The 23,983-nt window shown below is 41.8% G+C and overlaps 1 protein-coding gene across 5 annotated transcripts in view; it reads right to left on the bottom strand.

The window, feature by feature from the left end:
• Positions 1 to 377: 377 nt before the first annotated feature.
• The window catches only part of AOAH (acyloxyacyl hydrolase), a 244,830-nt gene continuing 221,224 nt past the window's right edge, over positions 378 to 23,983 (bottom strand). For 4 of the 5 annotated variants that reach the window (XM_032483716.1, XM_006191548.3, XM_032483718.1 and 1 more), the window contains one exon: positions 17,566 to 17,944. In XM_032483716.1, coding sequence (XP_032339607.1) covers positions 17,816 to 17,944 — 129 coding nt within the window. In that variant the 3' untranslated portion in view covers positions 17,566 to 17,815. Of the gene's footprint in view, positions 611 to 17,565; positions 17,945 to 23,983 lie in introns of those variants that run through there. The other variant, XM_032483717.1, reaches the window with a different exon arrangement.

The following is a 23,983-nucleotide window of genomic DNA, read 5'->3' as shown; positions in this document are numbered from 1 at the left end:
TCAAATCTCCCTAATTCTCACATCTAACCCAAAGGTAACACTTGAATGCTAAGAATGATTACTTAAAATATGTGTGTCTTTATTATTTACTTAATATATTTAAATGCTTTTTAAAGTTTTCCAAATTGGAGTAAAAGGATTAGAAGTATTTGAATGTTTGGAACCTGGGAGAGTGTATATATATATAAAATCATATGTGTGTGTGTATTTTGATTCTTATAAAATAGCTCCTTATAAAACTTTTTTCATGTATGTTTTCCTTTAACTTAAACTTGATGAATATCTCAGTCTACTAGTGTGAATTTACGAAGTTGATTACAGAAATTTTGGAAAGGGTGGGGAGTACAGCTCAGTGGCAGAGTGTGTGCTTGGTGTACACGAGGTCCTAGGTTCAATCCCCAGTTCCTCTGTTAAGAGGGAGAAAAATTTTGGAAGGAGGTTAACACTGGAGGAAATAACACTGGCTTGTCGATCAATTACCTCTTGTTTAAGGATTGAGTTTGTAGCAGCTGAAAGTAGTCCTTGCACACTTGCAGTTTTCAGTTTCTCCGGAAGATGGTGCCCACACTTCTCTGGTGGTTTTTGCCAGGTTGCTTTGCTCAAGTGGCATCTAAGAGATATTTTAAAGATTGGTTACTTAAACTGTTAACCAAATTAAGGTTTTATTATTAATTCAGCTTTATACATAGTTAAAAATGAGTGTTAAGTGTATAGCATCCTTCAGAAAAATTTATGCCAAAGAATTAAGCACCCTGAAATGAATGGAGAGCTACTTATTTCCTATAACTGCATTCACACTTTAGATTTAATTTATACAACTTTCAAAAATCAGTTTTTACAAGTCACATCCTTTAGAATTTCCATTTGCTTGCCATCTGCTATATGGTAGACCAGCCATTCAATGTGAAAACTTGCTCAGAAGCTGCAGTCTTGAATGTACCTACTAGCGCATCAGATGCTCCCTCTAGTTGGGCTGCTTGCTCTTCAGCAGGGAGGCACAGTGGGAGTCTCTTGTCTGTCTTCTTGACTTTCCTGATGGAGTTCTGCCAAAGGAATGCTCATTTTCCTGTGTCCTCTTCCTTGACTCCTCATTTGTTCAAGGGTGCCTTCTGAACAAGAGTGGCCATCGCTTTTCCTCCTTAAATTCTCTGTCCTGGAGACTCAGGGGCTGTCTGGAGGTAGTAGAATGCTTTGCTCAGAAACTTCTGGAAGATGACTCTTAACTCACTGGTATCATATAATCCACTCAAAAGCAACTGCAGTCAACTCACATAAACTCTTAACGTAAGTTGAGTCTATACATGGGAGGTCTTGATACACCGTGAAGTGGGGATAGGGAACTTATAAAGTAATAATAAAATGAGGATGTCATATAGGTTTGTAATTCCTTATCTGAAATTCTTGGGGCCAGGTGTGCTTTGTAGTTAAGAATATTTTGAACTTATAAAGTTAATAGGGTGTGTATACCACATACTATGTAATAGTCCAGAAAGGTCTAGGGCAACTCCCCATAATCAAAACATTAATACTTCTGCAGAGAAACTTGCATGTGTACATTAAATGGGATAAAGACTAAATGGCCTCATGTCAGGTCAGATCAGGTTTGACCTCCAAATGAGCTAGGAAAAACCATTGCTTGTAGGAGATTTGGGGATTTGGAGAATGCAGATAAAGTATTGTGGAGCTGTATTAGGTGCTTTCCATGTGCTATTTCATTTTCTCACAGATGTCATAAGTTAAATATAAGGATATAAGAATATGGGGAACCTGAGGGTCAGAGTGGTTAAGTAACTTTCCCAAGGTCACACAGCAGAGCCAATATTCAAAACTTGGCCTGACTCCAAAAGGTGAAATGTTACATTGTCTACTACATTTACGAGAGATACTAAATATTCTAAATAATAAAAACACTTTAATTTCTTTGCCAGTTTTTGATTTTTTACCCATATTTTGCACTATTCCTTATTTTCTTTGGGGTCCGTGACAGAGAAATTTGATGGCACAGTGAATGATTCCACCACGCTGGTTGGAGGGGAAGCCCCTCCCTGGCATCTTCACAGAGCAGCATTGCCTGGCTGGGAAGGAAGCAGGACTGCAATGCAGAGGAGTAAACAGTCAACACTGCAAATGTCATGTTTTCCAGTGGTAAGAGGTTCCCGTTGTGCCCTTGGTCCCCACAGCTAATCAGCCTTGACGTTGCCTGCGATACGAACCAGCATCTAATTAATGTCTCCACTTTCTTTTGCAAATTTTGGACCAGCCTGGCCTCCCATAAAGGGACTCTGCTTCTTTGAATGGGGACTTCAGAAGTCACTTGCCTTAATAAAGTTGTCAGCAGGCCGGGAGGAACTGTTGGCTTATTCTGTACATTTTCTCAGGATGGGAATGAATTAAGATAATTGTATTTTAAAATTGTGCTTTCAGGGTAATTCATGAGCCAGGTTCTTTTTTTAGCATCCTAATTATCCTTTTTCTCTTTTCCCTTATGTCTTTCTTTCTTCCAAGTTATGATCCCATTTATACTCTAAAGTTTAGGAGCTTAGAGTCTTTTTTTTTTCTCTGATGCTTCTCTCCTATAATGAAACCAATAGCTTAGCAATTGCATGAACACAAAACTCTTGTTATATGCCTGTAAAAATATTACAGTTCATAATAAACTAGGTAACATTTTAATGGATTCTTCCAGTGACATTTTATAGACTTTCAAGATTTGTTAGCACAATGATTCATCTATAGGTGTACATATATCTATATGTCATGCTTAAGGTATTTTAAAAATCCCCCTTATTTTTATAAAGATCAATACCAGATACAAGTATTCACACCAAGCTTTCCACTTGTCTAAAAAATTTACATGTGATGAAGTGCACAAATCATGTGTTCCATTTCCTGAGTTTTGATAAATGCATGCATCTGTGTAACACAAACCTTTATCAAGATAGAACCATCACTCCAGAAAGTTCTTTTATGTCCCTCCCCTCTCCCAATTTTCCCCACTTTAAGGAATTTTTCTGATTTTTTTGGTCCTAGATTAGTTTTGCGTGTTCTAGAATTTCACATGTATATACATACTGTGAATTCCACGGTGAAAGCTCCTTGGTGTAAGGCTATTTAAATTCAGCATAATAATTTTGAGACTCATTTTTCTTATTGTGTGTCAGTACTTTCTTATATATTGCTGAGTAGTATTTTATGTGTTTATTCATTCTCCTATTGATGGACATCTGAACAGTGTCCAGATTTTAGCTGTTATTAATAAAGCTGTTATAAACATTCTTGTACAAGTCTTTCCGTGGATATATGCTGGCAAATAATTATAGTTAGTTTTATAAGAAATTTTTCTAAAAGTGCTTATATATGAGAGTTTCGGTTGCTCCTCATTCTTGCCAGCACTTGCTGCTGTCAATCTTCTCATTTTTAGCCATCCTGGTGGGTGTCAATTGGTACTTCACTGTGGTTTTAATTTGCATTTCCCAGATGACTAAGCACTTTTCATGTGTTTATTGGCTCTTCATTATGCCTTCTTTTGTGAAGCACATTTTCGATATTTTGCTATTTAAAAAATGGGTTGTTTATCTTTTTATTATCAAGTTGTTGTTCTTTAAATATTTTGAAATCATTTGTCAGACCTACATTTTGTGAGTATTTTCTCCCAGTCTGTGATGTCTTTGGATGAACAGTTTTAAAATCAGTCTCACTTAACAGACTAATGTTAAGCCTGGCTGAAGTCTAATTTATCAGGTTTTTTTTTCATTTTTGGTAATTGTTTCTGTTACTTGTCTGGGAAACTCTCATCTATTCCTAAACTGTGAAGATTTTTTTTTTTAATGTTTCCTTCTAGAAATTTAAAAATTTTACCTTTTACATTTAGGTCTATGATTTTCTCAAATTAGTTTTTAGATAAGCTATGACATAAAGGTGGAAGTTCACTTAAAAAATATCCAGTTGTGCCAGGACCATTTGCTAAAAAGACTTTCCTCTCCCCTTGCATTTTTGGGGCACCTTTGTATGAAATCAAATGTATGTGGGGGTTTGTTTCTAGGCATTCAGTTCTATTCCATTGAGTTATTTGTCTGTCTGATGTCAGTAACACACTATCTTGAATACTGTAGTTTTACAGTAAGTTATAAGTCAGGGAATGTAACACTTTTTTTAAAAATTTTTTTTCTTTCCAATGTTGCTTTGGATAAACTAGGTTCTTGTATCTCTCTATATATTTTAGAAACAGCTTCAACTTTTATTTTAAAAAGTCTCTGGGATTATGTTCAGGATTATATTGAATCTATAGATCAGTTTTAGTAGAATTGGCAACTTAATAATATTGAGTTTCCCAATTTATGAGTTATAGTATAGGTCTCCATATATTTAGGTTTCTTAAAATTTCTTTTGGCAAGGTACTGTTTTTGGTATAGAGGTTTGACATGTCTTTTGTTAGTTTTATTCTTAAATACTTTGTGCTTTTTTATATTATTTCAAATGACATTAAAAATTTTCACTTTCCAACTGTCTGCTTATAATATTTAAAAATTACAGTAGCATAACATGATTTTAGTTTTATTAGAAATTTGTTTCTAGAAGCATAGAACATACAAAATCTGTAGGCAGCCATGTATAAAACTTAGCTACACAACAAAATTCTAGCCTGAGGGTTAACAAGAGTTAGATAATTATTGTCTGCAGCTTAAATTCACATGATGGCTTTTTTTTTGCCTCCAGTGCAGCACAACATCAGACACTTTTTAGCAAGTTGGTATATAGCTTTAGTTACCAAATCATCAGCAGCTGGTGATAAAAAGACTTTATTTTTCAGAGTATTTTTAGATTCTCAGTAAAACTGAAGGGAAGATAGAGATTTCCCTTATACTCTCTGCCCCTACAAATGCACAGCCTCCCCGATGATCAACATCCCCCACGAGAGTGGATGAATGGATAAAGGAAATGTGGTATATATACAATGGAAATGTTATTCAGCCTTAAAAAAGAAGGAAATCCTGCCAGTTGTGACAACATAGATGAAACTGGAAGGCATTATGCTAAGTGAAATAAGCCAGAGAAAGACAAACACTGCGTGGTATCATTTATACGTGGAATCTAAAAACAAAAGTCAAGCTCATAGAAACAGAAAGTAGAATGGTGGTTGCTGGGGGCAGGGGGGTGGGGAGAATAGGGAGGGGTTGGTAAAAAGGTACAAAGTTTCAGTTATAAGATAAAGTCTGAAGATCTCACTTATAACATGGTGGCTATAGTTGATAATACTGCATTTTGTAATTGAGATTTGCTAAGAAAGTAGAACTTGTGTTTCTCACCCACCTCCCCTCCCAAAGTAAATAAGTGAGTTGATGGATGTGTCAGTTAATTAGGTGATGGGAATCCTTTCGCAATGCACACATATAAGAAATCATGTTGTACTTAAATATATTATAATTTTATTTGTCAATTATACCTCGATAAAGCTGAAAAAAAATGGGATACAACTTCATACACATTTGGATGGCGGTCATTTAAAACAAGCAAAGCAAAAAATGAAAAATAACAAGTGTTGGTGAGGAGATGGAGAAATTGGAAGCTTTGTACATTGCTGGTAGGAATGTAAAATATTGCAACCACTGGGAAAAATAGTTTGGTTGTCCTTCAAAAAAATTAAACAGAATTATCATATGGTCCAGAAATTCCCCATTCCAAAGTATATACTCAAAAGAATTGAATACAGGGACTCAAACAGATACTTGTAGGCCAGTGTTCCCAGTGGCATTATTCACAACCAAAAGGTGAAAGCAACCCCCACCAGAGTGGTACATTTGTTCCAAGATGAACCTACATTGACACATCATCACCCAGAATCCATAATTTACATTAGGGTTCTTTCTTGGTGTTGTACCTTCTATGAGTTTGGACAAATAGCTCTCATGTATCCATTATGGTGTCATTCAGAGTAGTTTTACCCCCAAAATATCCTCTGTGTTCTGCTTACTCATCCCTCCCCACTCCCCCGCAACCCCTGGAAACTACCACAGCCATTTCTTTGCCTTTTCCAAAAAGTCAAATAGTTCAATCATATAATTTGTGCCTTTTTCATATTGGCTTCTTTCACTTAGCAAAATGCATTTAAGCTTCCTCCACGTCTTTTCACGGCTCAGTTGTTCATTACTTTTTAGCACTAGATAATATTCCACGTCTTGATGTACCACAGTTTATTTATCCATTCACCTACTGAAGGACATGTAGGTTGCTTCCAAGTTCTGGCAAGTATGCAGTATGCATGACCATCCATGCACAGGTTTTGGTGTGGACATATGTTTTTAAGCTTTTGGGTAAATACCGAAAAGTGGGATTGTTGGATCTTAAGGTAAGAGCATTTTCAGTTTTGTAAGAAACTGCCAAACTATCTTCCAAAGAAGCTGTACTGTTTTACATTCCCAGCAGCAGCAATGAATGAGAGTTCCTGTTTTTTCACACACTCACCAGCATTTGGTGTTGACAGTGTTTTGGACTTTCACCATTTTAATAGCTTTCCAGTGGTATCATATTGTTGTTTTAATTTGCAGTTCTCTAATGACACATTGCTAAATTTTTTTCATATGTTTATTTGCCATATGTATAAATATCTTCTTTGTTGAATTATCTGTTCAGCTTCTGCCCATTTTTAAATTGGGTTCTTCTTTTTCTTATTGTCAAGTTTTAAGAGTTCTTTGTATATTTTGGATAACAGTCCTGTATCAGACATGTATTTTGCAAAGAGTTTCTTCCAATCTGTAGCTAGTATTATCATTCTCTTGATGGTGTCTTTCACAGAGCAGATATTTTTAGTTCTAATGAAGTCCAGCTTATCAATAGTTTTCTTTTTTTCATGAATTTTGTCTTTGGTGTTGCATCTAAAAAGTCTTTATCAAACCCAAGGCCACCCAGATTTTTTTCCTATGTTATGCTACAGTTTCATGTTTTACTTTTAGGTCTATGATCCATTTTGAGTCAATTTTTGTGAACAGTATAAAGTCTGTGTCTAGATTCCTTTTTTTTTTTTGCACGTGGATATCCAGTTATTCCAGCACCATTTGCTGTTGTTTTCCACTGCTTCTTTCAGAATTTTTCTTTATCTTTTATTTTCTGCAATTTGAAAATAATATGCCTAGATGTAGTTTTTTGTTTTTGTTTCCGTTTTTTTGGTGGAGGGGTGCCATTTATCCCATTTGGTGTTTTCTGAGTCTTCTTGATCTGTGCTTTGATGTCTGACATTCATTTGGGGAAATTCTGCATCATTATTGTTGCAAATATTTTTTCTGTTCTTTCTGTTTCTTTCTTCTCCCGGTATTCCTATTATGTGTATATTACATCTTTTGTAGTTGTATTACAGTTCATAGCTATTCTGTTCTGTTTATTTTCCTGTCTTTTTTCTTTAGCCTTTATTTTAAAATCAGAGTTATTTTAAATTCCCAGCTTGATAATTTCAACATCCTTACCATAACTGAGTCTTGTCTGCTGCTTTCTCTGTCTCTTCAAACTGTGTTTTTTGCCTTTTAGACTGTCTTCTAATTTTTTGTTGAAATCCAGACGTGATGTACTCAGTCCTAGTTTCCATGGAGGTTTCTGCTCCACTAAGTTGTGATTCTCTGTGTCCGCCTGTCTGTCTGTCTGTCTCTCCATCTTCGGGGGCAGTGGTTTGCCCTGTGACCTCAATTTTCAGACAGATCTAAGAGAAGTTGTTGTTCTTCAGTTTGTTCAGCTTTTTACTTGTTATTAGTTTGGAGTGACAACTTAGAAACTCATTGTACGTCAAACCAGAAACCAGAAGTCTCTCAGTACAGTTTTATTTTGTATTTATCCAATTATAATAGAAATTGAGCACATGTTCATATTTTCCTATGTATAAGGGGCATTTGATACTTCTGTGAACTTTGCCCATTTGTAAACTCTGCCAATTAAAACTTTGAATTGTCGTTTCTTTTCCTCCTTTATTTTCAGGAACTCTTTATACATGGGGGAGATTAGCTCTTTGTGAAATGAGTTGCATTCCCTCTCCCCCCACTTTTCCATCTGTCTTTTGACTCTACTTAGAGTATACTTTTGCCTTACACTTTTTTTTTTTGCCTTTAAGAAGTATATTTATAAATATTTAAATGGTTTCTAGAATGAGTCAGATATGAATTATAAAAGATGTTGAAATGCATAAAGGTAAAGAGGACTTGTTTCAAAACAAGCATTTTCCATAGCTACTTTCGTCTCCCAAGGGAGTGGTATTCTTTCTATCCAGAGTAGATTCTTTGGGGCAAACTCCCTAACGAACCATGTAATGTGGAAATGTAGACCTCAGAGGCGTAAGGTATAGACAGGAGAAATAATTTGCTCGGCACAATGAAGTAAGAATTGGTACCTTTCCAGGAGCATCTCAGACAGGGGCTCAAGGGAAGCGTTGAGGGAAAGCAGAACTGACCAGTATATTAGGTGGCAGTGAGCCTGGAGCAGGGTACCCAGTGGAGGAGTTCCAGGTGGGGTGGGGGTGGAGTGCTGAAAGGCAAGGAGGTGGGATGTGCAGTTTTATATCACCTTCTATACTGTGCTACAGTGTAACCTTCTGCATTACTCCCTAACCATTATTAACTGTGCACAGACGCAGCCCAAATGAAGAGAGTAGGGTGAGGTATGATTATGAGAGCAGAAGCCCCAAACAAATTTCCAGAGTGGCCGAAGAGAGGAGTCATTGTGAGACAAGCTCTTCCCCAAAATAGCCTGAAGCAGTGGTTTGCCAAACTTGGTTACACATTAGACTCATCAGGGAGAGATTTTTAGAATCACAAATGCCTGGATTTCACTCAGATCAACTAAATTAGATGCTCTGTGGGTGGGACCCAGGCACCAGGATGTTTTTGAAAGTTTCCCAGTGATTCTGATGTACAACCAGAATCTAGATCAGTGCTTCGCAAATTGTAGTGTGTAAATAAATCACCCGAGGATATTATAATACAAATTATGAATCATTGGCAGGTAGTCCAAGATGGTGCATTTTCAACAAGCTTCCCGGCTTGTAAAGCTGGTCTGAGAACCACATTTTGAGTAGCGAGGGAGGGAAAGGGAAACTGACGTGTTGGTTACTCCTATTGCTCAAATGCCTTCCAGGTGGGTTCTAACTTACACTGAGTTGAAGCTGCTACTTGTCCTTCTATATCCATCCTCCCTTCTCTCCTGGTAGTAAAATTCCCCATTTTCAGCTACATGCTTGCTAGACAGAATTTTTAGCCTTTAAAGCTGGCTGGTCATGTGACTGTACTCGGCCAATTGAGATGCGTGCAGAAGTCGACGCCCAGGGAAGGGGCGTGGCCACCCGTCCCTGCTTCCTGTTTCCGGCTTCCGGGCGGCTCAAGTGCAGTCAAGGTAGCGGTTGCTCGGGGAAGCTTGCTTGAGCCACGGAGCAGAAGCTACCTGCTTAAGGTGGTGGCAACATGAGAGAAGGAGCTTGGGTCCTGGGCAACATGGAGTCTCCTAGCCCTGCACCACCTGCCGCTGGAAGACTTTTATGTGAGCAATACCTTTTTATCTTTTTTGAGCATTGTGTTTTGGATTTCACTCGTAAACAGCTGAACCTGAACCTAGGGATTCTTAACGCCCTCTGGCAGATTGTGCGTCTGTATCTTTCCATCCATGACAGCAGTGGGGTGAGCTGGATCTTGAGGAAGGAGTAGATATGTTCCTGTCAGAGAAGGGAGGGAAGGCTGAGTAGACAGCGGATGGAAAGACACGGAGCTGTGAGAGGGCTGGGCCTGTCTTTGATTCACTGTTCCTGCAGAACAACCCCCTGGAAAACTTAGAGGCCTGGAATGAGAAGAGTCCCATGAGCCTGCAGGCTGGCTGGGCCCCAAGTGGTCTCAGCTGGGTCTCTGGCTGCATCCAGCTGTTGCAAGGGTGGGCTGGAAATTCCAGGAAAGCCTCTTCCACCTCTGAGGCCCCGGTGAAGACTGGGGCACCTCGAGTCTTCTCCATGTGGCCCCTCTTCCACATAGTGTCTTGTACCCCATGGCATCTCACAGCAGCATAGCCTCCGCTTCCCTCCAGGGCGACTCTGAGACCTGAGAGGGCGATAGTGGCAGCTCTGTTTCCTGGGTATTGGGCCTGGATGTGGCCATCTCCTTTGCACCTCCCTCTCTGGGCCAGGCTGGCCTCGAGGGAAATAGACGCTGTCTGTCCGTGGAAGGAGTTGCATACATAAGCTGGGCGGGCAGACTTACTCGCTGCCCATGTTTGTCATGACACGTTTCCTGTGGCTGGGATGTGTGATAAACGAAATGGACACGGAAGGAGTGAGACTGCAGAGGCAGGGTGGAGTCTGTTGTTGAGTTCCGGCTTTACTTCACAGAGAAAGCAGACCCCAGGCTGTGTGGTGGGCAACCTACACCCTGGTTACAGACACAATGAGAAAAAGTGTTGATTCATCACTTGCCAAGTTGTACAAACCTTATCTTAACGTAATAAATGTGTGGTCACCTACTGGCTAGCAGCACGGAGCCTGGAACAGACAGCCTGGCTTCAAATTCCTTATTCATCATTCGTTAGCTGTACAATCTCCAGCAAGTTACTTTATTGCTCTCTGCCTCCGTTTGCCAATCTGTAAAAGCAGGTAATCATAGCAGACCTGCCTTCTGTAGTTGTTGTAAGGATTAAATGAGATAATACATGTCACTCAGCCCTCTTAAGTATTAGCTCTTGTTGGTAATTTGCTCACAATAGTGCTCTCATTTGAAAGAGGAAGTACCTGAGGCACCAGGGGCTTAATTTGAAAAAGATTCAAACCCAGAGAAGTGCCTCCAAAACCTGTTATTTCCTGAAGTTCCCACTGACTGTATTTTGATGTGGCCCCCAGCTCCAGGCAGCAGCAGGAGAGAGTTTTGTTCTTTCCATGGGAGTTATATGAGCCTGCAGTCTCCCCTTATTATTCCTCAAAAGCCCCCCGTTCCCCTAGCAGCCTCGCTCGACGTGCAGGCTGATATTTGCAGAGCTACAACGTGGAGATCGCTGTAAAAATACTAACACCTGGGGATTTTTCTGAGCTTGTGCAAAGTGTGCCAACACGGAGGGCAGAGTCCTGAAGGGAGACTGAAAATCTCTGGAGTCTGAAGCTGCCTTGAGCTTGGGCTGCCCTGGAAACCCTTGGTGCACCCTCCCACGCATCTTTCTGCTGCAGTTTACTGACTGCAGCTTTGTGAACCTGTGAGTTACATTTGCAGTGCTCTGAGGCCGAAAGGGTTCCTGTAAATGTTCCATATAGTTAATTATAAACAAAGCAGCCAGCCAAGAGCACAATGCCCAAAGAAATCCTTAGCAAGCCTCATTGTGTGCTCTTTATTTTTCCTCTGCATTTCTACCCATCCAAGAGCTGCATAAATATAATCCTCTTTAACGATAAATTCATGATGGTGAAGCCATAATTTTTTGATATTGTGGTTTTAAGAAGTGACTCAGAAACAGGCTTTAAAAGCAACCTCTCCCCCACCCTCCTTTACCCCAAGCAAATGACCAGATTAAAAGAGCTCTAGTTTGTATGAATATTTATTCTAGAACCTCTGCCAGATCAGATTAGAAGAGTTCATCCTGCTGGGCAAATACAGATTCTGTTCTGAGATTTAATGAGAAACTGACATGTTAATAGCATATTGATGCATCCATTCATCAGGAAATCCATACATGCGTCTCAGGGCCCAGGAGAGGTGGTGCCTTTGTCATTTTTAGTTCTACCAGGAAGGCAGTTGTTGCAATGAGAAGAATTCCAAAGACATCCTGCTTCACACAAAAGATGAGGAATGAGGGGAATCTAGTCTGAATATACCTGGGAAATTCCTCTCTTGACACTGCCAGTGAGTGTGTGAGAGGCTGATTCCTCTAAATAGTGTCTCCCAAGGAGTTTCTGTAGAGCATGATGACCACAGGGTGTTAATAGTTCTCATAAGAGGAGCAGAAGGGGCTCTGGGTCCAAATCTTGGGTAAAAACAAACAAACAAACAAAGCATAGCTACAAAACAGAAACAGACTCATAGACATAGAATACAAACTTGTGGTTGCTAAAGGGGCGGAGGGTGGGAAGGGATAGACGGGATTTCAAAATTGTAGACTAGATAAACAAGAGTATACTGTATAGCACAGGGAAACATACACAAGATCTTATGGTAGCTCACAGAGAAAAAAATGTGACAATGAATATATATATGTTTATGTATAACTGAAAAATTGTGCTCTACACTGGAATTTGACACAACATTGTAAAATGATTATAAATCAATAAAAAAAAGTTAAAAAATAAATAAAAAATAAACAAAATAGATGTGCAACAAGGATTTACTGTATAACACAGGGAACAATATTCAATATCTTGTAATAACCTATAATGGAAAACAACCTAAAAAAATCTATAACTGAATCACTATGTCATACACAATATTATAAGTCAACTCTACTACAATAAAAAATAAACTTAAAAAATAACAGGGAAAAAAAAGATCTTGGGTAAATGATGAGGTGAAAACACTTGTTTACGGCAGAACTTTTAGCCGGTGACTTTCTAGGAAGCAGAGAAATTACACTATGCTTCTGGATTTTTTTAGACAATGGAGTTCTTCCCTCTCAAAGCAACACATCCCATAGCACACAACTTTTTTTTGTGTTATGCACCCGCCTTGGCAGCCTGGGGAAGCTGGGGACCCCTTCTCAGAAGAACATTTTTAAGTGCAAAAAATAAAACAGAGGATTACAAAGGAAACCATTTGTATCGAAGCCAAATATCACACTACTAAAACTATTTTGAAATATTAAAACATGGGCATACATTAATCTATGTATTTCTTTTTCCATGGGTCTAATACTTGCAGGTGTTTCAAAATACTGATGGCCATAAATGATATTTCAGGATATGGTCATTCCTCATTATTCACAAATTCTGTATTTGTGAACTCACCTACTTGCTAAACTTTATTTGTAATCCCCAAAATCAATACTCCTGGCACTTTTGTGATCATTGGAGCAGTGAAAAATTTCAGTCGCCAGACCTGCACGATCCTGGCTGAGGTTGAATAAAGCAAGACTCTGCCTGTGGTTTCAGCTCTCATATTGTGAACAACTGTCCTTCTCTTAGTGTATTTACAGCCACATCTGGGGCATTTTTATGCTTTTTGTTGGTGACTTCACTGTTTAAAATGGCCACGTTCAGTGCTGAGTGCTATCTTGTGTTCTTAAGTGTCAGAGACTGATGTGCCTTATAAAGAAAAGAGATGGGTAGTTAAGCTTCACTGAAATGAGTTTGAGTGCTTTTGGCTGTGAGTTCAACGTTAATCAACCAAATATAAATTAAACAAGGTGTCTTTAAACAAAAGCCACACATTATAAAAAGATTGTGTATTGATTGGTTGACGATAATTTTGTGACCACAGACTCACAGGAACATAACCCTGTAATTTCCCCTAGGAGCAATGGTCCAGCATTTGCTAATTCAGTATTCAAGGTGACTTTATAGAACATAACTGCTCTGAATGATGAGAATGGACTGTATTTGCAATGGATGTAATGTGCTATGAAAATATATGTGACAAAGACAGATAAGAATACAGCGGTAAACATTCAGTGTTTTATAAAAATACAGTGTTGCCTATGTTCATAATTAAAGGAAATGGTGAATTTTACTTAGAAGGTAGTAAAGACAATTTTTTCCCATTCAAGTTCATAGGCACTCTTAATTCTGGGGGAGGGTGGGGTCCCCGTACACCCCAGTTCAGAATCCCTTCTCTAGTGGTATTAACTCAGGGAGAGGGTGGGGTTGTGCAAATTCCTGGGGGCTCAAGTTCTTCTATGGTGTGTATCAATACAAGTCTCATAAAGAATTTTTAGCTGTTTTGCTTTTGCTGGGGGTGAGGGGGGGTCTGAAAATTTTTTTCACGAGGGCCTGAACCCAAAAGGTTCTACCAAATGAAAGATGCCCAAGGATGTGGGTAGGGATAGAAATTCTTGGTAATTACCCATGTGGAAAGTGAGGAGACCCATTTCAACAGAACAGGGTAAGAGAACTCTTCCATCTGAAACTGGAGAAACAAATGACAGTATAGTATTGGGGTGTTTAGATGAGGACCATGTAGGGGCCCTAAATCTCCCCACCAAGCGTGCCCAGAGAGGAAGGCATCCTCTGTGTTGATTGCTTTTCTTTCTCAGTCTTCTCACCAGAAGGAGTGTGATTCAATGGGGCTAATTTAAATGTGTCAGAAAGCAGCTCCTTGTTTCTAAATAGAAAGAAATCAGGAAGAGAAACCTGGAGAGCAACTTTAAAACCTCATTCATTCATGCACGTGCTCACTCAGTACTACTTGTTGAGCCCCTCTCCTAGGCCAGGCATTGTTGTAGGGCTGTGGATACAGGAGTGAACCTGACTGGCCAGGTCCTTGTCTCCTGGGGCTTCTGTTCCTGTTCTGGTGCTTCTCCCCAAGAGCCACCACAGGAATGCGGCAAGGGGTTGGAGAGGGATGCAAGCCACCCCAAGAAAGCCCTTCACGTGCCTCTCAGAGGCCAGCCAGCACTCACACACTATGATTCTGAAAAACTGGAGGCTCAAGGGGCACCAGTGCAGAAATAGGGGATGGAAGCTGTTCCCCGCAGCTCTCCTGTAACTTCTGACAGTCAGAAGCTGTAAGAAGTATACACAGCGTCTTTTAGGGACAGAACATCCCCAAGCCAGAGAGAAAGACATGGTTAAATCTCAAAAAAGGGGAACATGTCTGGGTTGGTGTGGAGTATAGAAAATGGAGCGGACGTGGACACAACTCACACATGGGCTCCTGATCCAGGGGAGGGCACCTGGCCTCGGACTCCAGTTCTTGAGAAGACAAGAGTGGTACTTAGGATTTATTTTGTGCTGTATTGGTGTATTATAAAAAAAAAGTGAGATGGGAGCACTGTCCTCTCCCAGCCCTTGATTTCTTGGTGCTGTGCCCCATGAGTGAGGTCAGGGCTCAGAACTCAGTACCTCCATCCTCCCACCTGAACCTGCTCAGGTAGAGAATGAGGAAGATGGAACTGGTTAAATTATCCCCAAGGTGGGGGGGTTCAGTCCCTAAGAGAATTTAACCAGGAGAAAGTGGAAGGCAGAGATGGCATCTAGGGTGAGAGACAGGAAGTGGACAGGCTGAGGACAGTCCAGCCTGCGAACCCCCTCCCTGTACCCTCCAAACCTCTCTCTCTCCTCCTTCTAGTTTCCCTCAACTTTTAAAAATAACTCTATTCCTTCAGGGCCTTCTGGGAAAAGATCAGGGCCTAAAATGAATTCACCCCTCCCAAAACAGCAAAAGCAATACAAGATTATCAACTTCACTAGTACTCTGGGAACTAAAAATTAGAATAGCCATAAAGTAACCTGGAAGCATTTTAAACAAAGAGGGGATTGAACAGAATTCTTTCTAAAGGAATACAGAATTCTAGTGCAGTGTTCTCTGGGTGTATCTTGAGACTAATGATTAAGATTTCAGATAAAAAACAGTAACAAAACAACACTACAAGTATTGGCATTTTAGCGCTTAGAAATAAGGTGAGATGTTGGAAAACCCAAACCACTAATACAATTACCAAGATCCTATAAGTGGACACATCCCTCAGGAGGAGCTGGGTATACCAGGTGTCCACAGCCCAACACTTCCACACCTCAGTCTATACTCCTAGTTTGTATTTCTTGCTTGAAACAAGCAGCCTTCTGAGGGCTTGTTGGTCCCCTGTTGATCTACCTCCTGGGGACATGTGCTGGTCATGCTGAGCCTAGGATTCTATCCAGGTGACAGAAATGGACGGGTTGACAACATTTGAAGTGTTTCGGCCCTCAAAACTGAAGCTCATACACAACCTGGCAAATTAATCTTGTGAGCAGAAGTAGATTTACTAGAAATCTAAGAAAGAATAAGTTTTAGGGTTCTTCCCAAAGCCCTGGAAGGAGCCCCAACAATGAATTTGCATGGTCATTTGCTTTGTAAAATTTGCAAAAGTAAGATATTTTAAACACAGCTGATTCCTCTCTGTCACAATTTCCCATATATTGGGTGGCTCTGGGGTAGCTATGGGAATCTTATGGAGGTTGAAGCAGAGATCCTCTTAGGTTGAACTATTTATGTGGTTTGCAGTCATTTCTGTGCACAGTTAGGTTATTGCTAGCCATCCTGGTGTAGGAAGGACTTCCAGGTACGATCCCAGTGTCCACCAGCACTGTGACAAAGGTGCAGGGCTAGTGGTCAGATCACAGTATGAGAGTACCCTACAGCTCCCAGCACAGGAAGTGTGCGGGTCATGGAGGAGAAACAGGGTGTGAAATGCACAAAGCCGGAAGCTAGTCTGTGGTAAGGTCTTCCCATCATTGATACAGTGAGTGGGAGATCTGGTTCACACTAGTGACTTGTCCAAATAGAAGTCTCCCCCTATCAGGAATAAATAAATAAATTTAAAAAGTAAAGGAAATAATGAAGCATACACAATTATACACATACCGTCATTATAATTTTGTCTTTATTGAGACAGAGATTTGGGTGCAGGTGGTTTCTTTGGGAAACCAGCCCCCAAAGTGGGAACAAGGAAGTGAGAAGAGTGACACAAGGAAGGAGGAAGAGTCATTTAAGGCAGTCACTCCTGTGAGCGAAGGGGGCCGATTCTGCTGACACCCCCTAGAAGCACACAGAAGACTTTCCCAAACTGAGCACTAGAGGAAGAGGCTGGCGCCTGTATTTATTGCCCCCTGCTACCCCGGGCTGGAGCTGTCCCACCCCTGGGGCTGTGTCAGGCGAGCTCCTGAGGGACAGAGTGTAGAAAGATGGGGCTGCTTGAGCTGGGATGCTGGCAGCACAGAGACGGACCCCCCATACCCATGGCTGCGATCAGAGATGGGCCGGGGGGTGACACACCAGTGAGAATATGGTGCAGTAGAATTGAACAGAATTTCTGAGCTTATATGGATGCAACGCTTTAACAGCACCACAAATAGGGAGTGTGTCTTTAATATGTCCCACATAAAAGAAATTTGATAGAGGTCTTCCTAGTTTGCCAACCATCCTAAAAATGTACACGACTTTACCAATAATGAGTTCTGTAGCTGAAAGTAACTCTTCTAAGCTATCAAAAGCAAGCAAATTTTATTTTTCTGTTCTAACTATAGACAGGGATATCACAAAATCATTGTTATAGGAAGAGGCGATCAGATTATGCAGCCAAAGAATGCAAGGACATCTTTTAAACAAAGAAAAATTGTCATGTTTTCCCTTGACTTTGTGGGGTGTATGGTATTTGTCAACTTTTACAAACTGTAATCTGTTGTGATTTCTTTTCTCATTCTAAATAAATATTCAAGTTTGCACCTAATTTTGTGTTTACAGTTCTGTGTTCTGGTGTGAGAGTCCTTGGCAGCCAGTCAACAGTCTTCTGAGGAAGAGCCATCTTTAAGAAGTCAACCACAGAGGGAGGGCCAGTTCCCTGGCACGCCAAGACCCTGGGTAAGTTGCTGAATGTCACTAGATTTCTTATTTGTTTTTGGAACAACTAGTCATTCAAAGGCACAGATAGATACCCTACTGCTTGGAATGGCACTCAAAGCACTCTATTAAAGGTTATCTGAGGTTCAGCTGGAGGGGGCTGATCCCAGAAGCACACACAGTCACACCGTCATTTAGATAAGCTCTTAAATGAGAGAAAAGCACTTTGCAAAGATGCTGCTAAAGAGGTTCCTGTGAGTTCGTGACTCAGCAGCCCCAAGCCCGTTTGCTGGATCCATTTACCCAAGTTTCTGTCTCCCTGAGCTCCCTGGGAGCATGTGTCCCCGAGGGACTCAGTGCCCCCCTTGGTCTCCGAACACCTGCTCAATCTGCGGGTTGAACGGGTTCTCCTTTCCCAGGATCTGGGGCCACTGGAGCTGCACCTTTTTCCAGAAGTGATCTGCCACCAGCTGTAAAGCCACCTGCAAGAGAGCACCCAAATGAAGAGTAAAAGGGAAATTATGACAAAGAAAAGGTGTTTCCAGTGAGATTTACTCTATTCTTTGTGTGGTGGACAGACTCCAAGATGGTTCCTCAGGTAGGGCTGGGTCCTGAAGGAGGCTGTGAGCAGGGGGAGTGTGGCTGGAGGGCCAAGGGGAGGAATTGTTGGCTTAGTTCACAGCAGGCCTGTCTCTGGCTCGCCCAGCCTGATGCCCACTCTCTGGTTCATTGTTGTACATCCTTTTGTTCACGATGTCAGCAGGATCTATTCTTGGTTGTTCAGTCCTGTGGCTTGTCATTAACATGCCTTTGATGAGGAGTCTTTCTCTGCAGATAATGCCCTCATTTAGCAAATGGGGCCTGGAAAGGCCTCCGGCGCCCAGATGGCTACATCTCCACAGTGGGGGAGGGGGGGTTAAGGCTGAAGGATAAGAGAAATGTGATTGCTGAGGGCCTCGGAGGGGAGCACTCTGTTCAGGGAAGATGCTCAGGGATGTCCTTGACTTTATGAGAAGCACATGGACATTGTCTTCAAAGGGCACATCGCGTTCATTCCAGTGAGCCGTGCCGCCTGCTCCCTGTGATGTAGGGCAGCCCTCTTCCACTCTCTGGGCCGAAATTCTCTCATTTGCAAAATGAATAAATGATCTAAAGACCTATCTGGGTCTCAACTGTGTATAAGATTTTAGCAATTGTTAGAAAAAACTAGAACTAGTGAAGTCGATACATTAAATATCCTCAGTATTTTAATATGTTCCTGAGCCTTCGGAGGTGGACCCCAGATTCCATCCACCCAACAGTATAATCGTGATCGTATCCGTGTGGTGTCTAGAACAGACACACCCCCAACTGCCCCCCCACAACACATACCACACACACACACACACCCTCACGTACCAAGCCCCACATACACACATACCACACACATACATACCCCCTACTCCCAAACAGGCTGACTGTCAAGCTAGCAGGTTTCCAAGAAGGGTCTGGTCGTCTCTCACACACTATGCGATCAGTGTCTTTGCAAACAGAGGACTTCTTGTGGGCTGTGTTTCCTGCTAGTTCTCAACAAAGTAGGCTGCTTCCAGGTCTGTGAAAAATTACTAGTTCTTCTTTTTTGTTTTTTTTGCCTTTCAACTTGATACCCCTAAGCAGTCTTCCTAACAATTATGTGGTACCAAGGCATTTGTGGTCATTTATTTCCCAGTCTAAATTAATAAGGGAGGAGAGGGGGGTGAGGATAAGAAAAGGAAAGTTAAAATGCAGGAGCTCAGATTTGAGCGTGTGGTAACTGTCTGACTTGAAAGCAACTGGTTGGCTGCCACTCTACTGGAGATTAAACTGTTTATGAGTGTGCACTGCTAATATTTTGGATCTGAAATGAGAATGGCATTGTTATTACTAAACTAGAGACGTGATAGAATGGCCCACTATAATCATTCATTCCTCTGAGAACCGTTTACTGAGAGCACCTACTGTGGGCTTTTCTCACAACCAGCCCCCTCCTGTCACTCCCGTGATGCACTGCACAGGCCAAGGCACTGCCATCCTCATCTCTCCCAGTGAACTGTTCTTTGAACACAGGCATCTTTTGTGGTTCCCTATTCACAATTAAAAGTATCAAAGCGATACCTATTCACCTGAGAAAAAATTTAAGATAACTGAGCAAAAAGAGAAAACAGAATAAAAGTTATCTTAATTATAATACAGATAGTCACTCTTAACATTGAGTGTAGAGCCTTTGGGAGGCCTGCACACACGCACACACACACACAAACTGGATCCTTCTGTAAATACCATTTCATAATCTGCTCTTTTTGAGGTATAGTTTACACACAGTAAAATTAACTCTTTTTGGTAAGCAGTTCCACGCGTGTTGACAAATGCATATGGTTGAGGAATCATCCCAGCAGTCTATAAACTGCTTTTATTTCCTTTGCTCTATATTACAAACATATTTCTGTGTCACTAAAGGTAGATCAATATCGTTTTTATTCGCTGCACAATACTCCATCAGATAGATGCAAGCTAATTTATTTCACTGATGGAGATTTTTTTACTACACATCTCCCTAACACCTCCCCTCAGTACAGGGCATGGAGACAGTTTCCTCCTGCCAGTGCGCACATCATCTGCAGCACTGGGTGGGGGTGGGGGTGGTTCACAGGCTGCCTCATTCACTAACCCTGCTGAACACATACATGGAATGAAACCTGGTCCAACATGAGGCTCTGGTTAAGTGGAACATTCTGGTTAACAGAGGCAGGCCCTTCCTGGTCTCTTCCTTTGTAGTTGCCTCGGCTGCCTGTGCTCTTGCAGGGCCCCAGCAGCAGAGAGTCCAGATAGTTGCCCTGTGGGCGGTGCTGCTTCTGTCCAGACATCGCTGCCAATTCGAGCAGGTGTGCCCTTCCTCCGGGTAAGTCCCCGTGTGACAGGCCCTGGTGCTGTTCTGCAGGCACCCCTGCACCCCAGTGCTTCTGTGGGGCACTGCCACCCACCTGTCTGCCTGCTGCTGATGGTCACTGGTCCACTGCAAAGGTTCCTCTCGTTCCCCTTGGACACTCTCATAGAAGAGGCGACAAAGCAGGGCAGCTCAACACCCCACTGTCTTATATAAGTTTCTATATAAGCAGCAGCTCTTTCAGGTTTTACCTGCAGCCCCTGATCCCCCTAGGATTCAGGCATGGGTCCACGGAGAGGGCAGTGGGAGGGGAGAGACTTGGTATCATTTCTTGATTAGGACCTTGGTGACAGCCACCATATGGCTTTTAGAATTTTTTCTCCCTTCTGATGACAATTTAGAATCGAGCCATGCTTCTTTGCCTAACCATAGTTATAAGTTCTTCTTTCGGAGAGTACCTGGCCTTCCAAGCAAATCGTGCCAGATCCAGCCCACATGCTCACGATATTCTCCCATCTCCAGGCATGTCAGAAGCCCAGCAGTGGTCATAGCTGGACGTAATCTGGGATTCCTCCACACTCCCATTTTGTAAGCTAATTGTATGTGTTTTGCTACAAAAATAGAACTCTTAAGACAACCGTAAAACAAACCCTAAATAGTAACTACATTTTTGTAATATTTTTAGAGACTAAATGAATTCAGAGCAAGTCTGTACAGATTTCACCAACAATTTATCATGACTTGATACCTTTTAAGTTGAACTCTTGCTAAATTTAACTCTGGAATTCTACCAGACCAAAGTTAAAAATCCACTCTGGATTTATTTTTCCTGCAGGAAGAACGATTCCAGGCTACCTCGATAAGAAATTGCTTTTAAATACCTGCAGGGAAGCCCTCACCACAGGGAAGGCATGGCTTTACTTCTCTGGCCTCTTACTCTGCCCAGAAACAGAGTCTATTAGGCCTGGTTACTTTCGGTCCCAATTAATTTTAAATTTGTAAACTTACAACATGACAGTGGTATAAGACGTATTTAAACACATGTAAGGAAAAATATGACTCGGTGTGTCACCACCAAAACCACTGCTGCTAGTTGGTGTCTAAAGCAAACTGAGCAGACGTGGTCCCTGATGCACTGGCAGGGCCACCCTAAGTGACTGTTTGAAGGTTTCCTGGCCCAGAAGGCCCTCCCTCCTCTCTCCCCACCGCCAGCAGAGCTGCCTTTTTTGAGGGATTCCACAAGTCTGCCTAGGACCTTAGGCTCCCAGGGGCTTTCATGTTGATACAAATAAAAACCCAGAGGCTATTAACTTATTTAAAGCCAGTGCACTGATTTTATATCTGATGTCGGCCTCCAGCAGACAGTCTACAGGGTTCAAGACTCAAGAAAGGAGGGGCACTGATGTCATGGAAAATTCACTGCCTGCAGGAAGAGTTTGAAGAGGATGATTTGAGGTTCTACCTGCAAGATGAGCGGAGAGGAGGCTATTTTGCAGAAAGCTTTGTTGGATGAAACTTCTAAGGCAGGAGATGTCAAGGATGTTTGGCTAGGTGGTCCTGGCATAGCCAAGGCAACTGGACTTGATGTATGTTTGTGGCTCTTTTAATATTTTCTGTTTACTATTGTCTGATTTTAGGCTTAGAGATCCTTTAAGTGCCTTTTCAGATACTTAACTTTGCAAAGGTTTTAAAAAGTGGGCATTTGAACAGGTAGAGTTGCTGTAGCTCCCCGAGGCCATGAATCTGGGTCCTGGGCCTTTTCTTTTGGGGTCCTGGGTCTTTGCGATGATATTTCTTTTCTAAGATGAACTTTCTTTGCATTTTGTCAGCAGTTTGACTGCTGTTCCCAACTCTCTGCTACATTTGCTTTCCCTGGAGGCATCCGATGATCTTCTAGGTCTTTCTAGTGGGTCCTTCTGTGATCGGCAATGGTTCCCACCTTTCACATCTGTGTAATCCCTCTCCTTCTGAGCATGGTGGGACTTGTAACTTCCTTTTAACTTCTAGAATACGGCAAAGGTGCTGGGATGCTGTTACATGCAGTGGTGACTTCTGCCTTGCTAGCAGATTGCCTCAGTTGCCATTTTGGCTTGGACTCATTGTTGAAGCAAGCTTCCACGTTGCAGGGCGAACCACGGGTGGCTTCTGAGCAACAGGCCTCAAGGAATTAAATTCACCCAACAAACTTGTGCTTGGAGGCTGATCCATGTCAAGCCTTCAGATGAGACCCAGCCCCGGCAGACACCTTGATTGCAACTTGGAAGAGACATTGGAGCAGAGGACCCAGCTAATCTGTGCCTGGATTCCTGGCCCACGCAGAAACTGTAAGCTAAGAAATGTGTGTTGTTTTTAAGTAATTCGGTATGCAACAGTAGATAACGAAAACACCTTCTCAATCTTCATCCTCGGTCTATTTCTTCATAATTTGATCCCTTTGGCCAATCTCATCCCTGCCATTCTCTCCAGCTCTCAACTAGTGGCTCCCCATTCCTCACAGTTGAAAAGGTCCAACCCCATACAGACTTTATGTGATCTGTCCCTGAAAACTTCTCTTGATCCTCTCTCTCAACTCCACTCTCGGCTCTCTGTCCCAGTCACACGGAAGCACTTTTCTCTCCTCCTGTGTGCCGTGTGCCGAGCTTTCTTTCCTGTTCAAGTCTTTGCCCTTGCACTTTCCTTTGCTCACAACACTTTCTGCAGCCCTCCCCCCCTTCCTTTCACTTGACTAGTTCATGGTCTTAGTTCTGAGTTAGCTCCTCTGAAAACCTTTCCTAGCACCCCTCTTCCCCAGAACGCCCCCACAGCATCTGTGTTTGCACAGCTGGAGGCACTGACCACTTTATGTTTAATTATGTATTCACATGTCATTCTCCCACTCTATCCTGTCATCTCCTTAAATGGCCAGGTTTCCTGTTCACTCCTGAGTGCTCACTGTGTTTGATACGAGGTAGGCGCTCAATAAATGTCCTTGGATGGCAATTTGACACCAAGACCGTTCAGCTTGATATACATGATAACCAGGCAAGCTTTAGGCATATCTATCCATTGTCACCCATGTTAGATGTGGCTCTGCCACTGTTGCACACTGTGCCACCCACTCCCAGCATGTGAGCAAATCTCTCAGGAATAACTTAAGATTACGGACAGCATTCAGCCATTTTCAGCTTTTGACTCTTGTTCTCAACAGTCAGTTATTGGCAAAGCTGTTCGAGTGCAAAATAGAGCCCCAATTTGACAGACTTTGAACCCTGGTATCATTTTAAGAGTCAAGGACAGAATAGTCTTTTGATAGATCAGACAGATATGTCCCAAGGGCTAAAATAAAGCTGTCCTAACCCTCTTCTTTTTCATATGTTCCTCGATTACTCCCTCTCTGACCATCATCTCTTATCCCCATTCTCTCTAGAACCAGAAGGATAAAAGTCTGTGGTGAACACAGAACAACAAAATCACTACCTAATTACTGCCAGAAAGAAGGTCTCCACGTTAACTATTTTAAAACCAAAGATGTCATTTTTTTAGTGTGAGTGGGGCACACTATAATATTTAACCAGCTTCTAGCCAATAATTCTCTTGGATCAAGCCATCTAAGTGATACACAGGGAAGTCAGATATTCTG

The sequence above is a fragment of the Camelus ferus genome, chromosome 7 (genome assembly GCF_009834535.1).
Source record: "Camelus ferus isolate YT-003-E chromosome 7, BCGSAC_Cfer_1.0, whole genome shotgun sequence".
NCBI classification, from domain to species: domain Eukaryota; kingdom Metazoa; phylum Chordata; class Mammalia; order Artiodactyla; family Camelidae; genus Camelus; species Camelus ferus.
This window is presented reverse-complemented; position numbering and strand designations above follow the sequence as displayed.